The sequence below is a fragment of the Cydia pomonella genome, chromosome 19 (genome assembly GCF_033807575.1).
Source record: "Cydia pomonella isolate Wapato2018A chromosome 19, ilCydPomo1, whole genome shotgun sequence".
NCBI lineage: Eukaryota > Metazoa > Arthropoda > Insecta > Lepidoptera > Tortricidae > Cydia > Cydia pomonella.
The window spans coordinates 6,149,484-6,175,526 of NC_084721.1; the positions used below are offsets into that span (position 1 = coordinate 6,149,484).

At 37.1% G+C, this 26,043-nt stretch overlaps 1 protein-coding gene across 1 annotated transcript in view; it reads left to right on the forward strand.

The window, feature by feature from the left end:
• Window positions 1–26,043, forward strand: part of LOC133528550 (proteasome activator complex subunit 4-like) — a 48,938-nt gene that overhangs the window by 1,034 nt on the left and 21,861 nt on the right. The window contains exons 2-14 of the mRNA XM_061865960.1: window positions 3,010–3,150; window positions 3,918–4,034; window positions 5,789–5,908; window positions 7,062–7,106; window positions 8,382–8,592; window positions 10,126–10,279; window positions 13,686–13,863; window positions 14,240–15,511; window positions 16,067–16,219; window positions 16,792–16,966; window positions 17,230–17,372; window positions 18,740–18,872; window positions 19,978–20,113. Coding sequence (XP_061721944.1) covers window positions 3,010–3,150; window positions 3,918–4,034; window positions 5,789–5,908; window positions 7,062–7,106; window positions 8,382–8,592; window positions 10,126–10,279; window positions 13,686–13,863; window positions 14,240–15,511; window positions 16,067–16,219; window positions 16,792–16,966; window positions 17,230–17,372; window positions 18,740–18,872; window positions 19,978–20,113 — 2,978 coding nt within the window. The remainder of the gene's footprint in view (window positions 1–3,009; window positions 3,151–3,917; window positions 4,035–5,788; window positions 5,909–7,061; window positions 7,107–8,381; window positions 8,593–10,125; window positions 10,280–13,685; window positions 13,864–14,239; window positions 15,512–16,066; window positions 16,220–16,791; window positions 16,967–17,229; window positions 17,373–18,739; window positions 18,873–19,977; window positions 20,114–26,043) is intronic.

Sequence of the window (26,043 nt, forward strand, 5' to 3'; positions counted from 1 at the left end):
ACTGAGGTATCATCAGAGCCTCAGATCAATAAAAAAAAAAAAAGGTTGCAGACCCCTAATTTTTTTTTCTACAAACTGTCATTGAGAACCATTCTTCCTACTACTAAAATTAATTTCTAGTTATTCATTATTTCATTCAACCTTTGGCAGTGTCTATGTCTGAAATGTTCTGGCTCTCGCCCAAGCTTCCTGAACAATACACCTGTTTACATCATAGACTCTATTAAGTAATAATGCTGTAATTATTATGCAGTTATCCTGAGAGGTTCTATAACTGGAATTAGATGGTATAATGGATTGGAAAGCATAGATATATAGTAGTTAAGTATGGTACCTACTTGCCTCTTTTAGGTGCATAGTATAAAATTATTAAGTATGAGCACTGTTTTAAACAACTTTTGATCCTGGAGGGCATTAAGACTTCAATAATGTCATGTAATAATGTCATTTGTACACTGATTTATGTATAAGTTATGTGGGTTGCACTGAATATATTTTTTAAATGTATATAGAGTTTTAATGCGGATCCTGAGTCTATATGCAGGATACAATGCAAAGCACCTTAAACTTATATCCCCTTTTTTTTCCATTACTGTAAGATACTTATTATACCAGATACCATTCCGACAGAGCTTTTATTGGATGTAAGTCGATATGGGAGTAAGATTTGAAAGATGTTCCAGAAAAAACTTTGTTAGTTACTTAGTAACTACTGTTTTTTCAATCCTTGTAGAGCCTGTCCTATTACTAAGATCAAGTTTGCCATACATTTACTATGGCATACTTGGTCTTAGAAAACAGACAGACTATATTAATGTTTTTAAATTAAATTTCGACCCTAAAAAAAATTATTGTTTTGAAAATGTTAATGCAAGTAATTCAATCACACAACCATAATAAATGCTGTTGCCGATTACTTCTTTTAGTCCTACATACACATAGCTTGTTATGATATTTTTTGCTACATTGCAACACCCACACATCTGTTTTCCTTAATACAGCTCTTTGATCACTTTATATCCCACAATGTATGAGTTTGTTCATTTTGTGTGCAAATCTGGAATCTATAAATATGATTTTCATGAACAAAGACTTGCATGTGTGCTGTTTGGCAACACATCCTTTTGTTTCACAAGCATCTTTGTTACAAATACCTAAGGACTGTTTGAGTGGAAACTTAAAACTTTCAAAACATATGCAATATGATAGTAACTTTATTTGTTTATGTTTAAACTTCATTGCTCATAACAATAAGTAATACTCAATGTCTCTAGGCATTCTCAACTAGCACACTATACTACAATTCATGATATCTTGTTCTTCTAGGCAACTTTGCTGCAGGGGTCTAATTTATGTATAGGTAGAAAATGAATATGAGGAGTGACCCAAAAGTCTAAAGATCCAATACACAAATATTTTTAGTGGGTGACATCAGCAAAAAGAGATGTTATTTGTTAAAGCAGCTCTTGGCTAGTAAATTTAAAAAGGAATAACAAAGAAGTATATGTCTGTCAGTGAATTAAAGCCATTTATTTGATAGTTATCGGAAAAAATACGTGAAAATGGAGAAAATTTTGAGAATGAGAGCCGTTACCAAGGAACTCTGTTTGAAATAATATGTACTAAAGATATACACATCAAATTGGCGGGAACATTGGGGGACTCTGCTCCTCCAATTTCTACAGTTGCATGTGGGTACAAGGAGTTTAACCTAGGTAGAACATCAACTAAAGATGATCACCATAAAGATCACCCATTTATTTCGTTCATACAAATTGTTAAAGGGTCGGCAACGGTAATAGCCACTCTGAACTCATTTTATAAGTGTCAACAAAAACTTTCTATAAAGTCTAGAGAAGCAATGGTCAATGTCAGTAAACTTACTTGGAGACTAGATAGAAAAATAAAATATGTTTATCAAACCTATCAACCACTAGTTTGCTGTTATAGAAAGAATTAATTAAATAGAATAGAAATATTGTATAATAGAAATAAATAGCAGACCTAGCTAGTTTGTCTGTTTCTTGCCTCATAATTAAAAATTAAGCTGTATAATTATAGTTCCATACTTCAATAAATTTATTGATTTTTGTTGTATAGTCACGGACTTTAATTGTTGGGCCATTTATGGTTTATTTATTTAAAACTTTATTGCACAAAAGACAAACTTAATGTACAAAAGGCGAACTTAATGCCATGAGGCATTCTCTACCAGTCAACCTTAGGGCAAAGCAGAAAAGATTGTAGGCGGCGCGTTTAAAACTAAAAGAAATTGTTATTGAAAGAATTAGAGTCCTAATACACATAAATTAATTATAAACTACTTAAATACATAAAGACACATACATACATTACATAAATAAATAAATATATATATACATATATATACATAATATACATAACCGATTCGTGAGACTGATACTTAATTGATCTTTAAACTGCCAGCAAATAAATCACGCAGAGAACTATGGTTCACATTGCATTGGACATTTCATACCGTTAGTATTGACAACCTAATTAGCTTGAACCCTAAATGGTTCAGCAGTTAAAGTCAGTGACTGTACCAAAAAAAATGGGGTTGGATCATATCATATAGAGAATAAACTATGATCATCTTTTTGCCACGGCTCATGTAAGCCTGGGGTCAGATTGACAAGAAATCCCAAGAATTGACGAAGGCACTAGTTTTTACGAAAGCAACTGCCATGTGGTCTTATTGGGATTAGTCTGGTTATGTCAAGATGTTTTACTTCACCACGAAATGACTGGTAAAATCTGGTGTTGCAGGTGTCCATGGGCGGCGGTAATCGCTTACCATCAGGTGATCCGTCTGCTCGTTTGCCTCCTCTACCATAAAAAAAAAATCAAAGCTCCGAAATACTCATTGGCACATTGAGTTTGCATCGCAACCTCTGTATTAAAATTCACACGCCTTTACCACTAAGCCACCAACGCTCCTAATAGTGCTCCTAAACAAGTAAATGAAACCATATTGTTTTCTACTTTCAGATACCTAAGGATATATGGCCTCAAGTTCGGGAAAGAAGACCACATTGCCCTCATAAAATTGGCATATGAGTTGGTGCTCATACCTGACTTGGAGCCCTGCAAAATACACAAGTTTGCCACCCTATTCATCATGCTTACAAAGTAAGGATATACCAGTTTTATTAAATATGGTTTTTCAATTACTACACCAAGGTTTCTTTATTCATGTAAGTCTCTGCTCTCTAGTAAAGTACAATTTCAAATTGAGTTTGGTACAAAATATATATTATAGAAATATAAAAGTTCAATAACGCAAAAATCGCTCTTGGTCTTTCGAGGTTATACCAAGTTGGTGACAAGCAAGCATAGCCAATTGATGCTTGCTAATGTAGTATTTTTACGATACCTAAAGGTTGTCTGGAAGAGATCGCTTTTTAGCAATAAGACCGTCTATTGTTTACCTCTACTTCTGATGTTGTTTTCGCTCTGTATTGTTTTTATTGAGGTCTGCAATAAAGAGTTTTTGTACGTGGGTAACACTGAAAGTTTCTGGAATGTGCCACTTAGAGGTACGCAATGAAAATGTTTATTTGTTGACAATATAACTTATTGTTGCGACCTGTAGAGGAGAACATATGCCCGAATTAAAACGGAGACCTTCTCTAACGCTTCAGTCAATAAAAAAAAAGTTTCATATCTACTACGGTTTTTAAGAATCCAGGAACTTTCAGTATGACTTAAGTATTGTATTGTATTGTATTTTTTTTAGTGTCCAATAACAAACTTTATAGTCTGAACGCCTATCATTTTGGTGTCTGTCCATCAGTACAGGCGGTAAAATCATAAACTTTAAATCAATTTTAATATTCCCCGCAATCTACAACATATTACACAAAGCACACATATTAATTAAATCTGTCTAATTTTAGGAAAAAGCACTTGGTGTCTCCTGAGGAACTGACTCTGCCGTGGCGTCCCCTCTATGATGTGGGCAAGAAGATTTTCGCCAAGAACGCTACTAGCATTGGCCTTTACCATTACCTCACGTAAGTATATGCTTATAATTCTTACAATATCTTTTAACTTACGTGGTTGATCGTAAATGTTCATACCTTCCACTGTGAAATACCTGTGAAATAAATATACAAGGTGATTACTGGGACAAGACCCAGTAGTCAGTACCCGTTAACTTTATCAATGATCGTAACCCTCGCGGTGGAAAATGAAAATTATAAGTTTTGTATAAATCGTGTCATTCACGTAGACGCGTGCCTTGACTTGTATTGTCATGTGTTAAAGGTTAGATTTGACAAATCTGCGCGTCATTGTGAATGACACGGACTATAATGACGTCAAGAACTAGCGTCCCATATATAAAGAATAAACAATATTTTTTACCTCGTACCCCCTTTAAAATGTTCACAACCGTTTCTAATAATTGTAGTTGTAAGAAAATATACGGATTATCTTTATTGGTAAAGTCCCCTCCCTTTATACTTGCTGTTTCGCTACGATCCTTCACCGGCTTCTATTACTAGATGGTAGTAATAAAAATAAGGTGAGAAGAGGTAAGACGAACACCGGGGCAAGAATAACACATTATGTAATCTTCATAGTGTTTGTCATGCCTCGAGCAACATAAACAGTTATTGTTACCCCATCTCGTATGAACTGACTGAGCTCATTCAAAAAAAACATCGGAAATAGCATCATGCTACCGATGAAATTTTTATGGAATGGATAAAAACGGAATAATGGAAATTGTTTCATCAGTTAAGCAGTTATATCAAATTAGCTATATCATGACATGACACAAATACCTACCGACTATGTATGACTAATGGTCTAACGTAATTGAGAAATCAATTTATTCGTGACTCTATTGTTACTTATGCTAGATGCAGTGATTATTCAATATTTGTACCGCTTTTAATTTTATAGCTTGCTTACTAACTTAAGGAAGTGATATCTTTCGTGTCCTATAAAACCTTCGCTTGCGGATTTATTTCTAAGATAAAAAATATAACTTGTCCTTCTCTGTGATTTAAATTAATCCTTACCAATTCAGTAGATTACAAGACAGATTGACAATAAGCTTTCACATTTACAAGACTAATTCATAAGTATGGGGTTAAAGGTTACGTATTTTACGAATAATTTTGCTCAATGGTGAAATCTTTAATTGGCATTCTTATCATAAATACTATCCTCTTTTTACGGTTCCGTACCAGAAAGGTACAAAAGAAACCCTTATGGTACGACTCTGTCCGTCCGTCCGTTTGTCACATTGCTAGTTTAAAATGGACCTATTTAGATAATAACAACTTAAATTATAACATATAAGAAAATAATGTACTGCTTAAAAGCGGCCCATAATCTCAATTAGTAATCTGCCGTTTATCTTAGCAAAACCGTTTCGAATAGTTACTTGAACATCTGCCTAAAGGTGCGTCCTGATCTGTCAAAATGCGCCGCAAGCAAGCCATTCGCGTATCACTATGCCTACTAATGTCGGTCCCCTCCAATGATTGGCTATTTCAAGTTTATTTAAAAGTAGCAGTGGTGACTCTTTACAAAAGGTCTTAAAAAGGCCAACCATTGGATAGTTTATATTCATATTCATATTCCTTTATTGATAAAATTACAAATTTTACATGTCAAAAGGTAATACAATATATAATTAGGAAACTACGAAATTCACGCGACCAATTAGCGATCCTTTCGAAAATGGTTTTGCGAACGGCCCTAGCGGCGCATTCGCCAGTTCTGGACGCACCTTGATAAATTCATCTGTATCTAGGCCTAACCGTAGCACTGGAGGCGGTATGCTCGATATGATACGCAAATTCATATCAGGCAACGGGCTGGACGACGCTCTAAACATGTTCGGAATGGCCCGGCCCGGAGATGAGCTGCCGACGTAATGATTACATTGATTCGCTTTTGTCATTCTTGGTGGCAGCAGGGCATCATCCATTTGGTTGACAGTTATTGTGTATATAGTCTGGCAAGGTGGAAAAAGGCGGGAAATTTGGAAATGGAAATGTTCAATTTCTCGTGTTTTTCTACTGACAAATTGGTTTCACAGACTATAGATAATTGGTATTTTTTTCCATTTTTCTACGAGTGTAGTTGAGTTAAAGGAATAAGCATAAAAGCTGTACTGTATTGCCCTAAGATTGACTTGTAGAGGCATTCAAGTCAGGCTTTTTTGTGTATATTTTTACGTGTTGTTGTTACATCTATCTGTCTTTGTTTTTGTTGATGGTTATAATTACTTCTTTATTAGGGTTTAATTTCATATCCAAATGACCGTCTTCCACAGAATGTACCTTGGTCCTATTCCTTTAACTTAACTACAATAACATGAAGTTGGAATAAGATTAGTGATCACTAGTTAACATTCGGTCTACACTGAAGTCCACAATCTTTGTCGCCGGACTAAGCCTGGATACCGTCCTCATCGGATAAGTGAGTTGATGAACGTACCTCGTGTGTCAAGAAAAATATGAAGAGGCCCTAGGCGTCCAGATCTTTAGAACGCGCTTGTTTAAAAAAGGCTCGCTAACTGTTCGCGTGCAATTTTAGTTTGATTCGCGTATAACGCGAAAGCGCTGCAATCGCCAGGTCTGGACGCACCTTTAGGTAGACGTGAATTTGAAGGGTGAGCTATGTCAAGAAAAATCTGAAGGGGATAGAAGTGAAGAGAGAGAGTGAGAGTGAGTGAGTGAAGAGAGTGGGATATAGAAAACCAAATGTAAATCTGAATGAACTTTTACCGCTGTGGTCGAATCCAGGCTAAGCAAAGCAATTTAACGACAATGTATGGGAATCTTCTGACGCGAGGAAGATTTTCTGTTACATTTTAAAAGCTCACAAAGCTTTAGTGTTGACAATATCCGATGTCCATCGCATAAAATATCTGTGCATTTTATACCATTAAAATTGTATCCTATTTCTCATCATTTCTTCAAAACGATGTGGTGGCAGAGGTAACTGGTACCAGTGGTGGTAGAATGCATGTGTTTTTATTAATATTGCAAAATGAATAAGACAAAATGCTTTTATTTCAGATCTCTGGAAGGATCTTACATGTCCATGGTGAAATGCGCAAGACCGTAAGTATTAACCTATAAGTAGTATAAATGTATCAGTGCTTGACATTAGCAATAGTTAGCATCATCAATTCGAATTCCTAGCAATTAATAGTGGCTTCTTATTTATAGTTCGTTTTTTTTGCATTAGAAAGAAGGTAAGCGATCTTAATGTGTCTTTTCGTTAAAAATAACTTTTGAAAAATAAGTCACAGCAAATACGTAACAAATACAAATCATATACTATCTTTTATATTATTTTGCTTTCATAGGTAATTTTTTTAAAGCGTTTTTCAATCATCAGTATTAAAAAGACACTTCAGGATTGGTTACCTTTTTTCTAATGCAAAAAAATTAATATAAATAAGAAAATTAAAATAAATATTATAGGACATTATTACACAAATTGACTAAGTCCCACAGTAAGCTCAATAAGGCTTGTGTTGAGGGTACTTAGATAACAATATATATAATATATAATATACATATAAATATATATAAATACTTAAATACATAGGAAACACCCATGACTCAGGAACAAATATCCATGCTCATCACACGAATAAATGCCCTTACCAGGATTTGAACCCGGGACCATCCGCTTCATAGGCTCTCTACCTACTAGGCCAGATCGGTCTTCAAGAACAAAAAAAAAGAACTATAGTGTCAAGATTATTCTTGTCAAACATTAAGATGTTTAGCTTATTAAGTTATATTTATAGACCGAAGCGTTAGCAAAAGTCTCTGTTTTAACTCTGGCAAATTGCGTTTGTATGTCCGGATGTTTTCCTTTACAGATGGCAATTCTCAACCAATTCTCGTGAAATTTTGTGAACAGATTCTGTGATGAAATGGTTTTTTTTATTGTCGATTCCGATTAGGAAAATTGGCACATGGGACTTTTTTTTTAACTTTCGAAAAGATAATAGAAATTGGTTCCATTCGATTCCTAACATTTTATGGAAAAATAAATTGTATAGCAACTATATACATAAACGCAATATTTCAGGGTCAAAATCGCAATTTGCTTGATCTTCCATACATTTAGAACAGACTAATGTAATGTGACGTCACATTACAATATCATTTTATTAGAGGCGTTTCAATCGTCGAGTGCGAGCGTCAGACTTTAACTCTCATTTCTGACCTTTGTGTTGCTTAAATGCCACGAGTCCTATACTGCTCACTCGCTTACCGGTATTTCATGAAGAACAAATCACTTTATGTTTATTAAAATAGTGAAGCTATTTATGGTTTAAAAAAAAATCTGTCATCATTTTAACGAACCAAATGTTCCAGGTACTTCGAACTAAGCGCCACCAAAGAAATGCTTGAAGAGTTCCTACCTCAGATCCACCCGTGGTCCACGGATACCCACATGATGGGTCAAATGACTGGGTTCCTACCGGTGGGACTGTTCCCTAAAGATGCCGCACATGGGCACGAGCTATGGTTTGATAAACTCATGGCTTTATGGGATACCTGCTACAATTCGCCGTGTGGTATTTCGGTGAGTAAAGTAGTATCTATCAAACGTGATTAAACTACACTTAGTGATAACACTATATCTACATGACGGGACCAAGGACTGGGTTCCTACCGGTGGTACTGTTCCCTAAAGATGCCGCACATGGACATGAGTTGTGGTTCAATAATCTCATGGCGTTATGGGAGACCTGCTACAATTCGCCGGGTGGTATTTCGGTGAGTAAAGTAGTATCTATCAAACGTGATGAAACTACTCGTACACTTAGTAATAACACAATATCTACATGATAGGACCAAGGACTGGGTTCCTACCGGTGGGACTGTTCCCTAAAGATGCCGCACATGGGCACGAGCTATGGTTTGATAATCTCATGACGTTATGGAATACCTGCTACAATTCGCCGTGTTATATTTCGTTGAGTAAAGTAGTATCTATCAAACGTGATTAAGCTACACTTAGTGATAATACAATATCTACATGATGGGACCAAGGACTGGGTTCCTAGCTGTGGGATTGACTGACACTTGCATACCAGGGCAAATATACTATAGATACTTATTCATATGTTATTAAATTTTAACACAACTTGTTTTAAGTTCTCCATATATCTAAACAAAATAATACATTCCTATATTTAGCAAACTGTATTGTGTTCACATCTTCCAAAACCTAACTTGTGGCTTGAATCCAATAAGCAATCTGATACCTACCTATTGTATTGAAAGGTCACTGACTGACATATCTATACTTACAAGCGGGCATTTTCTCCCTGGACTAATTAATTGTTATGCAAGCAAAGCTATTTGACGTGCGGCTCGTGTTGAATCTTGAGCGTAGTGAGGGATTTATATGTGGCATAATAACATTTCTTTCTTTTCTGTCTTGCCATGCTTTGCAATGTTTATCTCATCGAATTTAGTAGTTTTCTAAGTATTTTTTTTTAGAGTTCTGTAGTCACTACACCTTTTTTAAAAAAAATGTTAAAAAAAAATTATGTAAAAAAAAAACTAATTTAACAAAGTCCCCCGCCGTGTCTGTCTGTGTGTATGTATGTTCGCGATAAACTCAAAAACTACTGAACGTATTTTTATGCTGTTTTCACCTATCATAAGGATGATTCTTGGGGAAGGTTTACGTGTATAGTTTGTTGAGGTTTTGTGTAACTCTTGCGAAGCCGGGGCGGAAAACTTTATTCTTCTCATTATTACATGGCTCTAATGGCCGATATTATTAGTTTAACTTTAAAGCATAAATTAAAACAAATTAATATAAACATACAAAATAACTGATTGATTTAGCCTTTTTTTGTCGGTCGGGTCGTTAATCGTTAAGGGTGCCATCCGTTGAAATCCTATTAGATATTGCATAGACAATGTAAAAAAAAATCTAAGTCTCAGGGGTTTCTGACTTTATGCATTTTGTAAGAAATCGCGTGTACGATATCGTCTCCATGTGATTTAGAAATAACTTCTCTGTCGACATGATATAGTGTCCGCGGGACTCAAAGTATTAAATAGACGTCTTTTAACGCGGATAAAACAATATTTGTTTCAGGACCTAATGACTCTATTCTCCGGGCTCGCCAAAAAGAACCCCGGCACAGTGGACTGGAGCCCCTACGTGCCAAAGATGTTCACCAGGTTCCTCCACGCCCTCAACCTGCCCGTCAACTATAAGGACATGCAGTATTCCAAGAACCATTCTCTCGGTAAGTTGGTACAGAATACATAAAGAACCCCCGCATAGTTGACTGGAGCCCCTACGTGTCCAAGATATTCACCACGTTCCTCCACGCCCTCAACCTGCCCTTCAACTATAAGGACATGCAGTATTCAAAGAACCATTCTCTCGGTAAGTTGGTACAGAATAAATAAAAAACCGCCGCATAGTTGACTGGAGCCCCTACGTGTCCAAGATGTTCACCAGGTTCCTCCACGCCCTCAACCTGTCCTTCAACTATAAGGACATGCAGTATTCCAAGAACCATTCTCTCGGTAAGTGGGAACAGAATACGAAAAGAACCCCGGCACAGTGGACTGGAGCCCCTACGTGCCAAGGATGTTCACCAGATTCCTGCACGCCCTCAACCTGCCCGTCAACTATAAGGACATGCAGTATTCCAAGAACCATTCTCGGTAAGTTGGTACGAAATACAGATGTACATCTTTTAATGATTAATTATCCATAAAACTATACAAGCCTCCATTGGTTAATTTATTTTTTATCTCATTCTTACAAATACATAAGTAAATCGAAATCACAGATAGACAAACGATTTAATAGCTCATTGAGGCCTGTAGCGCATTTGTACATAACGCCAGTAGTGAATAGTGTTTTGACATCGTGTTTTGTCGGTTGGACTCCAATTTATATTCCTTTCTCAATAAGCTTGGTGCTGCGTTAATTGAGATCAGAGATAAAAACAAACTTTTGGGACAAAATTGAATGGCAAAATATTATCATCTGTACTAACATTTTACAATGTTCTTTATAGTTCGTGTCATCCACGATGACGCGCAGATTTGTCAAATCTAACCTTTAATAACATGACATTACGAGTCAAAGCACGCTTTGTCGTGAATGGCACGATCTATAACTGACGGTTTGTAATAATGATCATCAACAATTTATATACATCAATATTTTATTTGTACCAATTTTTTGTTAACCTGTTAAGTCTAACAAGCCCTTGATCATTGTTTGTCCGGATCCGTCATTTTGACATTTGTATCTGTTAGAAATCAACAGAATATTACAAAGGTTTTCCAAGTTTTATGAATACGTAACATCGAACCACAAGTGTGAGGCTTCTGCCTTAGTTTGTAACCCACCCTGCGGCGGTAGCACGGTCGCATTTCTATCGCTTGTCACCATGCCGGTTACGTTCTAACAAGTATGTAAGTGTGAAAGTGACAGGCGATAAAACTGCAACTATGCTGCCACCGCTGGAATGTGAAAGTGTTTTGATTTCTTTACAATTATAATAAGTACTTGTTTTACAAGAGGGCAAAGTTGTTTTTAACCCCTAGTGCTAATATTGATACCCCAGCTAGCGGAAGGCTCTAACATTAAACTAAGAGCGTAGTGAGTGGTTAAAAATGTGGAACCTTGAGTGTTACGAGCGTTTCAAGGCACCAGGGTTAAACAAACTTTGCTACCAAGTTAAACACAATTTTTGTCACCACAGCAACGCGAGGAAAATATTAACAGAAAAACATTACAAATTAAATGCAAATGAACACTATTTAATATTTATCAATTGAAAATCAATTCTTCCAGCCAACATGAGGAAACAACTCAAAATGTGCATCAAATAACTTTGCCACTCTTCTGGATAAAATATAATTTTCTCATCAGTTTTTGAAGCATAAAGAGAACCTTTACTAGTTGGTGCGGTGAAAAAATTCTCTTATACTTAGTTACATCACATACGAGTAACAGAGGCCTGTTATGCAATGTTACATGTGTCATTCTCCGTAGATCATTTGTCCATAAGCCCGGAGGAGGACGATCTGATTGACATTCTTCTGCTATTTATATCGCCTTATTCAGGTATTACTACCAGCATGCATTTGTTGAAGGGCCTACGGGATATGAAATACATTAGTCGTTGCTAGAACTTCTTGAATAAAATATTAAAAGTCACTGTTAGAAACTGTGTTCCGATAAAGGGTTAAGTAGCTTGTAAGCTTGTACAAATGATATTACACATAACCCCCTTATTCATAAACGTCTACTAAAGATACGAAGCCGCTAATAATCGTTTGTCCTTTTCCATCAAACCAATACGTCGGAAAGGGACAAGGGACAAACGATTATTAGCGGCTTCGTTACATTAGGAGACGTTTATGAATAAGGGGGTAAGTGATTATATTTGCAGTTACTACAGGTAGGATGCCTTTAAATATAAATAAATAATTAAATAAATATTACACTAATCGACTAAGTCCCTCAGTAAGCTCAATAAGGCTTAAAATAAAATAAATTTGTTTGTGTGTCCGCATGGTCCTGCCCTATAGCAGGTTAATTTCAATATGATGCGAAACCTAGACTACACCACATTAAGAAGTTTGAAAGTATTTGGTAGTTAGTAGCATAACCAGACCACCATTAAATTCTAAAAAAATTACTTTTGTTCAGAACTTTACTTAGCGACTATCATTTCTTATGTTCTCAGTAGTATTAAATAATATTGCTGCAGCTGATTGCTGTTTGTGTCCACTTGACGAAGCCTGCGGCGTTGATCACAAACTATGTATCCAATGGTATCCAATAAAATATTCATAAGGTTTCAAATTAAAAGTATAAAAATAAAATAACTTCATTAGTTAAATAAACCATGGGCCCTTCAACCATTGCTTGTCCATTATAAATGTAACCTCATTGCTAGCTGCATATGCACTGTGGTGAAAATACTAATAAGATGTATCTAAACCAAGCTTTTCCCGTCGATTTCTGAAGTAGAGGGCCTCATGAACTCCAGCGTGGGTAATGGATGGAATTCAATCATACGATCGTACGTCTTACGAGAACTCAACTTTGCGATTTTCTGTTGAACTTCAAAATGGCGAAGTCGACTCGAGAATACTTTTTTTGTTTTTTGCTCAATAATGTTGTTTAAAGTGTAATATTAATAGCCTAATATGCAGTGAACTAATGTAGAAGTGTGCAACTAATGAGGAATTGGTCTTGAAACGCGTTAAACTATTGTTTAGTCAATACCCGGCTATCCATCAAGGCTATTTCTAAAGTGCAGCTATTACTTTACTCAAAGCAACTATCAAACAACATCATGCTTTACTTTACGAGCACACTTGATAGTGGCGTAATCCACATAAATTTTTTGGAATCTATTTTTTTTAAAAGAAGATGATTTTACCGAGACTTGCAAGTGGCTTTGTCTAAATCAGCTATAAAACATTTACTGCTAGTATCATTCGTTAGTTAAATTTCGTATTAATGGTTGCTTAATGCAATTCTTTAAAGTGTCCATGAGTACGAAATATAAAAGTATAAATTAATCATATGATTCTTCAAAAATCGACAAGCACCCGCCTAAATCCCTAAATGTTGTCACATCTCAAGCAAAAGCCTTAACCTTATCCTCCTTTTAGACACTAAAGACATGGCGTCATGGATCGTATGGACCATCAACCCTGACGGGCTGACGCTGAAACACCTGCGTTGCTTCGTGGGCGCGGTCGAGAGTTACTTGCATAGCGCCAATGCAGGTCGCTGGTCGTATCGTCTTAGAGATCTGCTTAGGAAGCTCGCTAGGGAGTTTTTAAACAGGTAATTTTAGAATTCGAGAAACCATTGTAAAATTTAGTAAATGTTATTTTGTGTTATTTTAGTATTACACTTTACTGGGTTTCGTTAGTCAGTGTCTCAGTATGTCGATTGTTACATGGGACAGAACTTAAATATTTTTATATTTTTAAGTTAACACAGTTAACTCAGTTACTTTATTTAGTTTAAAGGTAACATTTTAATTGCAGAATGTATTTGTTGAAATGCCTTTGTCATAGATCTGCACGCCAAGTACTACCCAAAATATATAATATTATCGTAGATTGCCGCTTTTTAATAAGTTTAAATTCCCTAAAGCCTTAGCTTAACAACAACTTAAGACATCTCATATCATAGTTAAGTGTGTATTCTTCACCAGGGTGCGTCGTGAACGTGAAAAGCGTTACCGAAACAGCTGGGAGAACAAAACGCCAGAAGCATACAAACTTCGCGACGAAGACATTACAGAATTCGTCAACATCACCCTAGAACCGACCCTCCAAGCCGTCTACAGCCGCTCCGGCTCCTTAGATATCTCCATCGCTTTACAGAACCTCGCTACGCTGAGACCGGCTATCGTAGTCCCTCCTTTACTTGAGAGGCTAAGGACCTCTCTAACTTCCCTTACAGAACCTCACAGGGTTACCGCAGCCATGTCAGCGGTGGCTGCCGTTGCAAGACCCATGCTCCAAGGCGCTCATGGGGACTATCCTGAAGGACCTACACATGTTGTACCTCTGTTACTAGCCGTTCTTCCAGGTTTAGATCCTAATGATATCAAAAAGACATTAGTTACCTTGCACTTTATACTGATCTTCAGTTGGATGGTCCCGTATATCGACTGTAGCTCAGCCCACGAGCATTGGCCTGATTTGACTGAAGAGGAATTACTAACCTGTGAATCTACAGCTCAGTTCGAGGATTTCGTACTAGTGTTCCTTGATAGATTGTTCACGATCATAGAATCCAGTGTCATGGAGCATGTTCGTTTGGATACAAAGGAATCCGACTGCGTTCGTAGTAAAACTGATGCGGTTATGGAAACTGCTATTTCATCAGCTGCTACCTCTGTATTGATGCAATGCTCGCCTAAGATCTTCAAGGAAGCTTTGAAGAAGTTTAAGGCATTTGCGAATGAGTCTACTTATGAAACAAACGTTTCTGGTAGTATGATTGGAGTGTTATTAAAAGTTTTCGCTCGTATCGACTCCGAATCGACTTTAGCTGCGTTTGTACCCGATTTATGCGAAGAGCTAAATGAATTACTATCTACAGAAGAAGCTATTCGCGATGAGAACCCTCAAAGAGACTTGTCATACAGTTTGGTGTTGCTCATGAACGTTGTAGAATGCGATGGCGTGGTCCTACTAAAATACATTCCGCAGATAATTCCAGTATTGGATAAAGCGCTCAAACTTCACGCTAAGTACTCTCTGATTCGTGCGTGTGAGATCTTAAGCCACATGTTTACTTCGTTATGCTTTGTGGACTTGAAGGAGTGGAGGAGTTCTCCTAAAGACTATGGGTCGGCGCCGCAGACTTGGTTGCCTATTAGAGAGTGGGGGAGAGGGTGTTTGCTAAAGGAGGCGGACTTTAAGTGGCACGTGCCGTGCGAGGAGGAGGCGGCGTGTGCGCAGATGCTGGTCGACAGGTATGCTAAAGATATCAATTGGTGTAAAATCTTTTACTACCTATTAGACTATCAACACATTTATTCCAGAAAAAGATTAAGACCGATAAAACATCATCTGTTCATGCCAATTCAGCGTCGATAAATACGATCACAGCCTTTTAAACCATGTCTTTATATCCTGGATACTAAAATGACAATTTAATTTTACACCAATATTGGTACGGTCCCGACTGAAAATATCATTACGAAAAAACTGCCAAAATATGTATACACGACTTTATTGTCCATATATTAGGGTACTGTATACATACGTTTTTTGGCATATTTTTAGAATCGATATTTTCAGACGTGACTGTACAAATTGGGATTTGAAATTAGATTGGACGGTCAGTTCGACGAAACTTATCATTTCAGTATCTGGGCTATAAAACAAGGTATACTCAATTACTGCCCATGTGGAACCGTCTCATAATTTTTAACGCCTAATTAAATAATAAGCATTTGAAAATAACCCTCTAGGTTTTGTCAAAAACGTATCAGTTTAATGGTATAGATAAACAAATCTTCCACCAGGTATCTAAAACCAGAGCTAGCACGTCTACGTCAGTGGCTGTCCGGAGAGAGAGACATGTGCCGCGAGAGAAGACTGCGTTGTTTCTACGTGATCAACGCTGTATTGTCGTGCAGCACCTTCCTACCGCCGCCTGATGAAGAGCCTGTGACCCTGTGAGTCTTCAAACAAATTCAATTTCAGCCTTTGGTTGTCTAACGTGTGTCTCGTTCATTTTAAGGCAATAGCAACCGGCTGCGAGTGCGTACACGTGCACGAGTGCGTGCGCTAATATGTTGAACCGTGCATGCACACGTGACACAGCTGCCAAAGTATAAAGAGTGGGGAAGTAGGTTATCTTCATATAACGCACCGCGCGCGGCTTGTATGTGTGCGCCATAGTATCTATGCGTCGCGGCACGCATACTCAAACCAAATCTCAACCCGTTTCTCAGTGCGTGAGTCGGGGCTTTTGTTTGAGTGTGCGTGCGGCGACGTAAAGATACTATGGCGCACACATGCAAACCGCGCGCGGTGCGTTTGTATGAAGTTAACCTACTTCCCCACTCTTTGTTCTATGCAGCTGCGAGTTCGTAGACGTGCAAGCACACGTGACACAAGTTTTAGAGTATGAGATACCTGGCTTTTTTAAAGCAGTGGCGATATACATATAACTTGATGGTCAAGCGTCCTTATGGCATATTTGCCAAATAAATATTTAGGTTTGAGTTATTCGCATTTCTTTCAGCATGGAATCCCTCGTGCCAGCCACCAGCCTTCCATTCACGAACGGCGTGAAGCACACAGTCACATTAGACGGTGAAAACCTGCGCGTAGCTCTAACAAGGCTACTGTTGGAGGTCCAAGCGCGCATGCTGGCTGACAAGACCGATGATACGCGCGGGTTGGAGATGCTTATACAGGTAATCAACATGTTACGGTGGTTGTAGGTGACATAGAAGCTTCAATTTTGGCATTGAGGTATATCAATAAGCTCAAAGGAAAAAAACGTAAATATCTCATCGTAGAACAGTCTGTTAATAATTAGTTTCAAGCTTGAAATTTGGCATAAAAATATTCCCGCTGGATCTGAGTAATAAGTATATTTGAACCCAACCAGTAGTAAAAGTATATTTGAACAATATTCTTGAGCATGGTTCAAGAATACAATTCACGTATTTTTCAGGTTTGGGAGCGAACAGTGGTGATGAAGGGGCTTCGCTCGGGCTCGGGGCTAGAAGCTCGTCTTCGTTCGTACGGGGCGCTGGAGCGCGCGCTGGACGGCCGTGGTGGCGTGGCAGGCGATGCCCATGGGGCCGCCAAATTAAGGTTAGAACATACGTAAAAGGTTTGAAGAAAAGTCTATATTGTCTATTCCTCATAACAGCACTTGTGGTTTAAAATCGCTATGACGATACTGTGACTAATGGCTACCAACCTAACAAAATCAAATTTAATACAGTTTCAAGTTAAGTGCATTGCTGCCAACTTAGAGAACATTCATTTGGTAGCGTTGTAAAAACAATTGCTTCATAAGTCAGAAACACTCATGTGACACCCGTAATATAACAATTCCCATAGACTACGAAGACCGCTTAGCGTCGCTTGTTAGTCTCCATAGGCTACTGGGGCCAAAATCGAGAAAAAGACCCCTCTGGTGTTGCAGGTGTCCATGGGCGGCGGTAATCGCTTACCATCAGGTGATCCGTCTGCTCGTTTGCCTCCTCTACCATAAAAAAAAAAAAAAAACGGTCCAAAAATTTGATTTAGCAAAGAACAAGTACCTGGGCCTCATGACTTACGAGAAGGTGTCGCTGACCAGCCGGGCCGCGGCGGGCCGGGCGCGTAAGAATGTATGCTCGCCTCGCGTATCTTAGCTGTATACTTACCCCCTTATTCATAAACGTGTACTAAAGTTACAATGCCGCTAATCATCGTTTGTCCCTTTCCGACGTATAGGTATGATGGAAAGGGACAAACGATGATTAGCGGCATCGTAACTATAGTACACGTTTATGAATAAGGGGGTTATTGTATATTATTTTTGTTGACTCGTAGGAAAAATATTGCATGCAACGTTGTATAAGTAGGTCAAAAACTGCTCGTGGCGTATTCCTTTACAATGTCACTCCACTCACCGTTTTTCACCCTTCTTATACAACTGTTGCATAAAATACTATTAAAGTAGTCATTTAAAAAAAATTGTGATTTCATATGTGCAAGTTTTTTTCTGTATACAAGTTATTTTCTGGCTATACTTGCCGCATAGCTAACTGGCGACTGAGATCATAATGCTATCTCTTTTACCCTTATTCGTCCAACCAAGATTGAAACAGATGGCATTATGACCTGACTCGCCACTTAGTTTTGCGACAAGTATAGTAGCACTCCGCTAGTGCTGCACAAAGTCATATTGGCAGGGTTGCCATGTGATGTGAGGTGTTAAGAAGGTGGTCCGAGTAAACGGTTTTTGACTTAAATAACTCTTATAAGCAAGACAATGCAATACAGGTGAATGATTAAAGACACATTGATTGCAAAAAAAGTAATTTATGAAGGAATTAGTGCATGGGATAAGCCAAATCCCTTGAAGCAATTTTTGGTAAATCGCACACCTATACATGATGTAATAATATATGTACTATGATTATACATATGTGAGAGTGATACACTGACTATAACTTCCTTTTCCACAGAACGCTAGTGGCGGACGGCGCCAGACTGCAAGACGAAGCGCGACTGGACCTCGTGTGCGACGCAGGCATAACGCCATCCGCACTGCAAGCGCTCAACGCGTTGTATGAACTGTCTATCAATTATTACAGCTCAGTAAGTAACATTATTGTTAAGATGTTAAGACAGTTACTTTTTTCGTTATTTACTTTCATGCAGTCCTTTCCGTCCACATAAACATGCTCTAGATTATTTATACTACAGGGAGCGTGTGTAAACTGTAGAGGAACTCTCAGTTATTGGCACGAATTATCTATGTTAAGTTTACATGGGCGTTGCTAAGGGGGACGGGGGGGGGGGAGGGCTTAGAGAACTATGTATGCCCCTCCCCCTAACTCTTGGCCATCTGCCCATCAGCTGGCGACGCCCTTGTAAGTTTAAGTTTTCAAAAAAAAAGTTTCATTATCGTGCCACACCACACACATCATAGTCATCATAGATGACCCCTATACAAATATCGCCATTTTATTTTATTTATTTGGAAAGCAAACAGAAATAAGTGAGCAGGAGATAAGTATTCAAATTACACACAAAGGACATTCACTTATTTCCTTAGCAGCTCTCACTAAAACTATTACTAAACTTAGCTACTCTTAAGGTACTAAATACAATACAATAGGGTTGTTTCCATCTACAAATCTTAGGGCAGAATGGTATCCCAATAAATTATTTTGGATTATAAGAACATGTTAAACTACTTTTAGGGGACCTGTAATGACCATATTTTTGTAAATATTGAATTTAAAATATCTTTTGGCACACGTCACGACCCAACTCGAAACGTCATTGAAGATTCTGATAACGTCACAACTCTCGGATTGACACTGCTGACAGTTAGGCGATAAACAACAAATGACAAATGTCAGTTGACAGTTCGCATCTTCTACGTGTGTATGTAGTTATATGTCAAACCGTAAACTGTGACGTCACACAATTTTCAAAGACCGTTTTGGGCGCGAAAGCATCTGTCAATATATATTTTGTTAATTTAACATATTTAAAGCCGTTTTTAGTATAAAAGTTGAATTTTAGGGCAACTTTTAGTTAATAAAGAACGTAATACAAGCGTTTCAAAAAATTGGAAACAACCCTATTCAGATCAGGCAAATCTACAGCTAAAAAGTTTGGTTAAAATAGCTAGAAACTTTAAAGCTATTGTCGTCGCACCTCTACATCAAATATGATATAAATATGATTCCAGGTGCGAATGCTGGCTCAACTCCGTCTGTCGTGGATGTTGTCCCACTACCCGTACTCGTACCGCGCGCTGGTGCCGCGCCTGGCCGCGCTGCTCCTGCGAGGCGGCGAGGGCGACGAGTGGCATGCGAGACACAAAGGTACACTCACCAATACTATTCGCTTACCACCTTTGCATACCAACTTGTATGCTTACATATAGCATATAAATAATAAATATTATAATGACATTCTTACACAAATTGTCTAAGACCCACTTGCACCATTCCACTGACCCGGGGTTAACCGGTTAAACCTGGAGTTACCATGGTTACCTGTACAATTTGACACTGGGTAAACGGTTGACCGGGTTAGTGGCATGGTGCAAGTGAGCCTAAGTCCCACGGTAAGCCAAGAAGGCTTGCGTTGAGGGTACTCGAACAACGATATATATATATATAATATATATACAACGCCCAGGACCATCTGCTTCATAGGCAGGATGACTACCGAGTGGGCCAGACCGGTTGTCAGATATATATCATCTTTTTAATTTAAAATTTTAAACGTAGCTTATACACTTTGGATTCATTGTATCTTAATGACCATAATTCCTAGATTTCAAAGAGATATCAATCGTCAAACTGACTGAATCTCAGAATGCATATATATTTTCTCAAAATTTATAAAGTTCACATCGACGTGGTGTCATAATACCTTAATCTCATATATTATCCACTATTGTCGTCTTTCAAAGAAGAAGAAGTATTTATGGTCCTAAGTTGTTTTGAAATCTAGGACAAATAAAGACAATGGCATTACGACATTTAGATGCAATGAAACCAAAGCGCTTATACCATCTTCTACTAGGTTCTCAGTATTCTGAAATATCGAGAAACATCTCTCATATGGAAGTACAGTCAAGAGTCGAAAAATAAAGAATATCAATTCACATTTCATTTCATTTCATTTATTCATAAGCAACTTGTACATCGCATTTGAAATTATACATTAAAGTAGTCTTACATAAACACAATACCCTATACACACACATATTACACGTTAATTTGCTCATCGATAACCAAAATAATTCACTAATAAAAAATATATATATATAACAAAATATAGAATGCCAGAACTTACAAAACTAAAAAAAATAAAGAATATGTCAATTATGTCAATAATTCTAATTAAAGTGTGTATAATGTCAATCCAATAAATAATTCTAATTAGTAGGCTGACAAAATTCTTCCACTGTGTAAAAACACTTGCTTAGCAAATATGTCTTAAGTTTGGTTTTAAACCTGTTTACATTGACGATCATCTTCAATTCAACCGGTAATCTATTAAAGAGAACAATGGCCTGATAGCTTGCCGAGTGCTTAACTACTTTAAGCTTAGCCGTGATAGTTTGTGGCAAGTCTTTTCTCCTAGTAGCTAGACGGAGTTCTCTATCTTCTGGTGTCTCTATATTAAAAATAGACTTAATTAGATCTGTTAGTACCACTAAAATATACAGACTGGGAACAGTGAGAATTTCATATTCCAAAAAATAGCTCTTACATGACTCTGTCTGTGGTATTCTAGCTATCGTTCTTATTGCCCTTTTTTGAGCCACAAAAGCTGCGTGTATATTGTACTTATAACTGTTACCCCAAAACTTAATGCTATACCGTAACCTGGATTCGATCAATGCGTAGTACACAATCTTTAGTTGAGATAGCTTTGCTTCGTCTCTAAGACTCCTTAGGGCATAGCAAGCAGAACTAATAGAGTTTGCTATTGCAAGCAGTTCGTTTTTCCAATTTAGGTTATCGTCTATATTAACACCAAGAAATTTAACTGATTCCACTTGGTGGATAGCAGTTCCATTTGAAAAAATGGTTAACACTTCTTTATTTCTGGCAGTGGATCTGAAAAACAAAACATTGGTTTTCTTACAGTTTAATAATAAGTTATTAACACTGAACCAAGCATTAAAATGTTTTAAAGTTTCATTAACTCTGTCATTTAATATTGAAGTGCTTTCCGCTGATATGCTCGCGTTTGTGTCATCAGCAAAAGCTACAAGCTGAGTACATGGAAGATTATTCGTTATAAAAGTATCTAAATCATTTATAAAAATTATAAAAAAAATTGGACCTAATATGGATCCTTGTGGAACTCCTCTTGTTAGTTTAGCCATACTAGAACTGTGAACCCTCTCCTCATTGTCTGATGTCTTCTTAATTTGTATGAATTGTTTCCTATTATTTAAATAGGATTGAAAAAGTGACAACGTCCCATCTCTAATTCCATAATGTTCCAGCTTGGCGAGTAATATATTGTGATCAACTGTGTCAAAAGCTGAGCTTAAATCTAAAAACAATCCCGCCACTTTCCTACGTTGGTTTAGCTGACCCACTATATCTCCAATCAAGGTTGTGATTGCATCACTTGTTCCTTTGCTTTTCTGGTAGCCGTATTGTCTTTCGTTTAAGATTTTATGTAGAAAAAGGTGCTTCATCAACCTGTCCTTCATAAGTCTCTCTAGTAGTTTTGAAAGAGTTGGTAAGAGAGATATGGGCCTATAATTTTTTGAATCAGATTTAGAGCCCTTTTTATGTATCGGTAATACTTTTGCAATCTTAAGCTGATCCGGAAATGTGCTAGCCATAAAACATTCGTTAAAGAAATAAGTTAGAGGTTCCGCTAGGATGTCAATATTTTCCTTTATTACAGCGATAGGAATCTCGTCATAACCACTGGAAGTCTTTGATTTTAGTTTTTTAACAATATAACTTACCTCAGCGGGGTTGACTTTATCAAAAATAATATCGTCTTGTATTCTTGTTACATGACACTGAAGCAATCGAATAGCTTCGTCTGCCTGGTTACTCATGCTATAACTGTTAGTGAATTGTTCCAATAGTATATCACACATATTTTTAGGATTATTAACGATTTTAGTAGTACCATCATCCTGCTCAATTTTTAGCATCTGAATTTCTTTGCTATGTTGAGTAAATTTGTTTCGATGCTTTTGTACAACCTTCCATATCTCTTTTGAAGAGTTCTTTGCTTTATCAATTGTTGTCTGGACTGACAATCTTTTGGCAGTTCTAATGACCCGTTTATAAATATTTAAGTACTTTTTTCTGTAGCAAGCAATGGACTCAGATATGGAATTTGTGTTTGTAGTAAGTAGACGTTTCATTTTACTAGAAACTCGAATTCCCTTAGTTATCCAAATTAGTTGGGTATAATTTTTTTCGTATACCTTTATTTTCTTTTTCGGGAAACATTCTGTGAATAGTTTATTAAATTTCTGGATAAAGGTGTTTAGCCCTATGCCTATCCAGTGTTCTGCAATAATTCTTTCCCGAAAAGTTTTCTTACCAATGTTGCTTATCTTTCTTATTTCCTTACATATATACTTATTGTTGTTTGTTGGCTTATTAATTTCATCAGCAAAAACACTACACAGTAAACCAGCGTGACCATCCGCAATGCCGTTGTGGTCAACCAATGGTGGTGCCACACAATTTTCTGGTAAGTTCGTTAAGATGTTGTCTAAGCACGACTGAGTCTCATTACGTATGTAAGTGGTTTGTGAAACTAAGTATCTAAAGTTGTATGACGTAAGTAACGCAATAAAATCTGTAGTTCTTTTATTGCTCTCCAATAGATTAATGTTGAAGTCGCCACAAATTATACATTTTTTGCTAAAAAAGTGTTCCAGAAGTCCCTCAAGTTGGTCCATGAATAGATCGAAGTCTGCAGCAGTTGGATTGCGATAACAGCAAATTATATTCAGATTAGTGTTACAATCTCTGACCCCGCAAACCTCGAAATATTCATCCCTGTACATTTTTTTACAGATAACAAGTTCCTCAAACTTTGTCCTTATATGACCAAGAATTAATGAACCCTCTCTTTTTTTTTTGGATCTTACATTAAAAGACGCCATATTGAACTCAGTTAGACTGAAGAGAGGCGCTGAGATAGCATTTAAGAAGTGTTCCGTAATACAAACATAATGCGTCATTTCGTTGAGATTATGTAAATACAATTCAAGTTCCTCTTTCTTATTTGAAATCCCACATACGTTCTGGCAAAAAATACCTAATTTTACACAAGATGATTCTATATTATTATTGTTACAGTGTGTTCCTATAGTAGAAAAGTTACTAACACTATTTTTGGGAACGAAAAAATTTTTTCAATGTTGTGTCCGAAACATTGTTCCCATGAGAAATATCAATAGTACAAGGCAGCTTAAATGGGTAATTTTCATCGATGGGTGAATTCATCGTATTTTCAGTACTTAAATTCTTAACTACGGGGAAATAGTCCGTGATCGTTCCTTGAATAATTTTTGTACCTGAACTAGACTTATATATATTACCAACAGTGTTTTCATGGTGATTCTCAGTGAGGAAAGACGTTTTCCCGTTTACGGATCCCGGTCTTGCCTCCTGCCTGTCTGTAGCAACATTAGGGTCACACGCGTCGTTGATCTCAGGCCCACCCTCGGAGCTCGTAGAAGTTTCCTTTTTAAAAGTCTCTAATTCCACTATACAATTCTTTAAGGTGTTAATAATGGTCTTCATTCCATTATTATTAAGTGTTCCATGTTTGCTAGAGAACATGTCACTGTCGTAACTTAAATTGTAATTTGAATCCAGTAAGTATGCGTATTTGTAAGTTTCATTATCTTCATACAGAATATTATTAAAAGTTTCAATTCTCCAATTATATATGGAGGCTGAAAGATGACATTTAAAAGTTGGTAGGCATATTATGAAATTTATATTCTTCATGCTCATTAAAGTATCCCTTATATTATTTACTAATTCTTTATAATTTTTAGATGTCAAGAAATCTTGTTCTCCGATCAGCATCACACAAAAATCATGCTTTGTGTGAGACTCAACTTTGCCCCTTAAATTGTTCACCATATGTTTGATTCCAGAATATCTAGTTAAGTAATGGCAGACTTCAAAATCGTTAGAGAAGACTTCATTTGCAATCTGGGCTACTTTATTTTTTCCATTTTCACTGAGTATGCACATCTTTCCACGTTTCCATAACTTTTTGGTTGTCTTAGATACCGGTACTACATCAGGCTCCTTACAAGAAATTTTTGTTCTCAGATTTTGTATTTCTATATTAAGTAGATTTATTTGCTCAGTAGCGTTTTTCAATTGATGTCTTAAGTCTCTTATAATATTATTGAGCAACGCAATTTCTGTTGATTCACGAGGCGTCTTGGGAGAGCTAGAAACTCGTTTCATAGAAGTTTTTCTTTGGGGAGTATTTGTTGGTGAAAAGCTAGCACCACCATCAATGAGACTTTTATATATGTCATTTTTGTGGCGTAAATTTTGGATTTCTTTTTCCAAGCTGCTGTTTTCGTTAACTAATTTTGAGATTTCATCGTCTGCACTTAATTTTTCTACCTTTAATTTCTTTACTTGCAGTCTAAGTTCCTCAATCACGTAGTTGTTGGTTTGTGATCCTAAATTTGGGAGGCTCTGGTCCATCACGGTCGAGTTTATAATGTTGAAGTTATTGATTGTGTCATCTGTAAAACTCAAAGATAAGTCCTCACAACATTTTGAAAGTTTTGGCTTGCGTCGTCTAGTAACATTATCAGAAGTTCCTGGACTTTCGGGACTTCCTTCTCGAGTCTTGACTTGACAAGCTATGCATGTCCATGTCATATTCTCAGACTTGATGATATCGTATCGCTCCTTTTCCATGTTGGCACAATCCAAGTCATAATGCTTGTCACAATCATGACATGTGATATAATGTGTATCTTCTAGCAGATTCTTGCACAATGCGCAGTAGCTAAGCATTTTTGCAGTCAGTGAACGAAGAGAATATATATATTGAAAAAACAAAAAATAAACAAAAACACTTAATGTCGTCTGTAGGATACGAACTCTCGCCAATTAGTAGACCCGTCTATGCAGCCACAAAAAAAAAGCAAAAAGTTAGACCGTTCACTGGATTGGAACACACGGCACTTAGAGTGTCTCAGTTTAAGCAACACTCCATGCCACTAGGCCATGAGCTCACGTGATAAAGTGGCGAAAAATAGTTA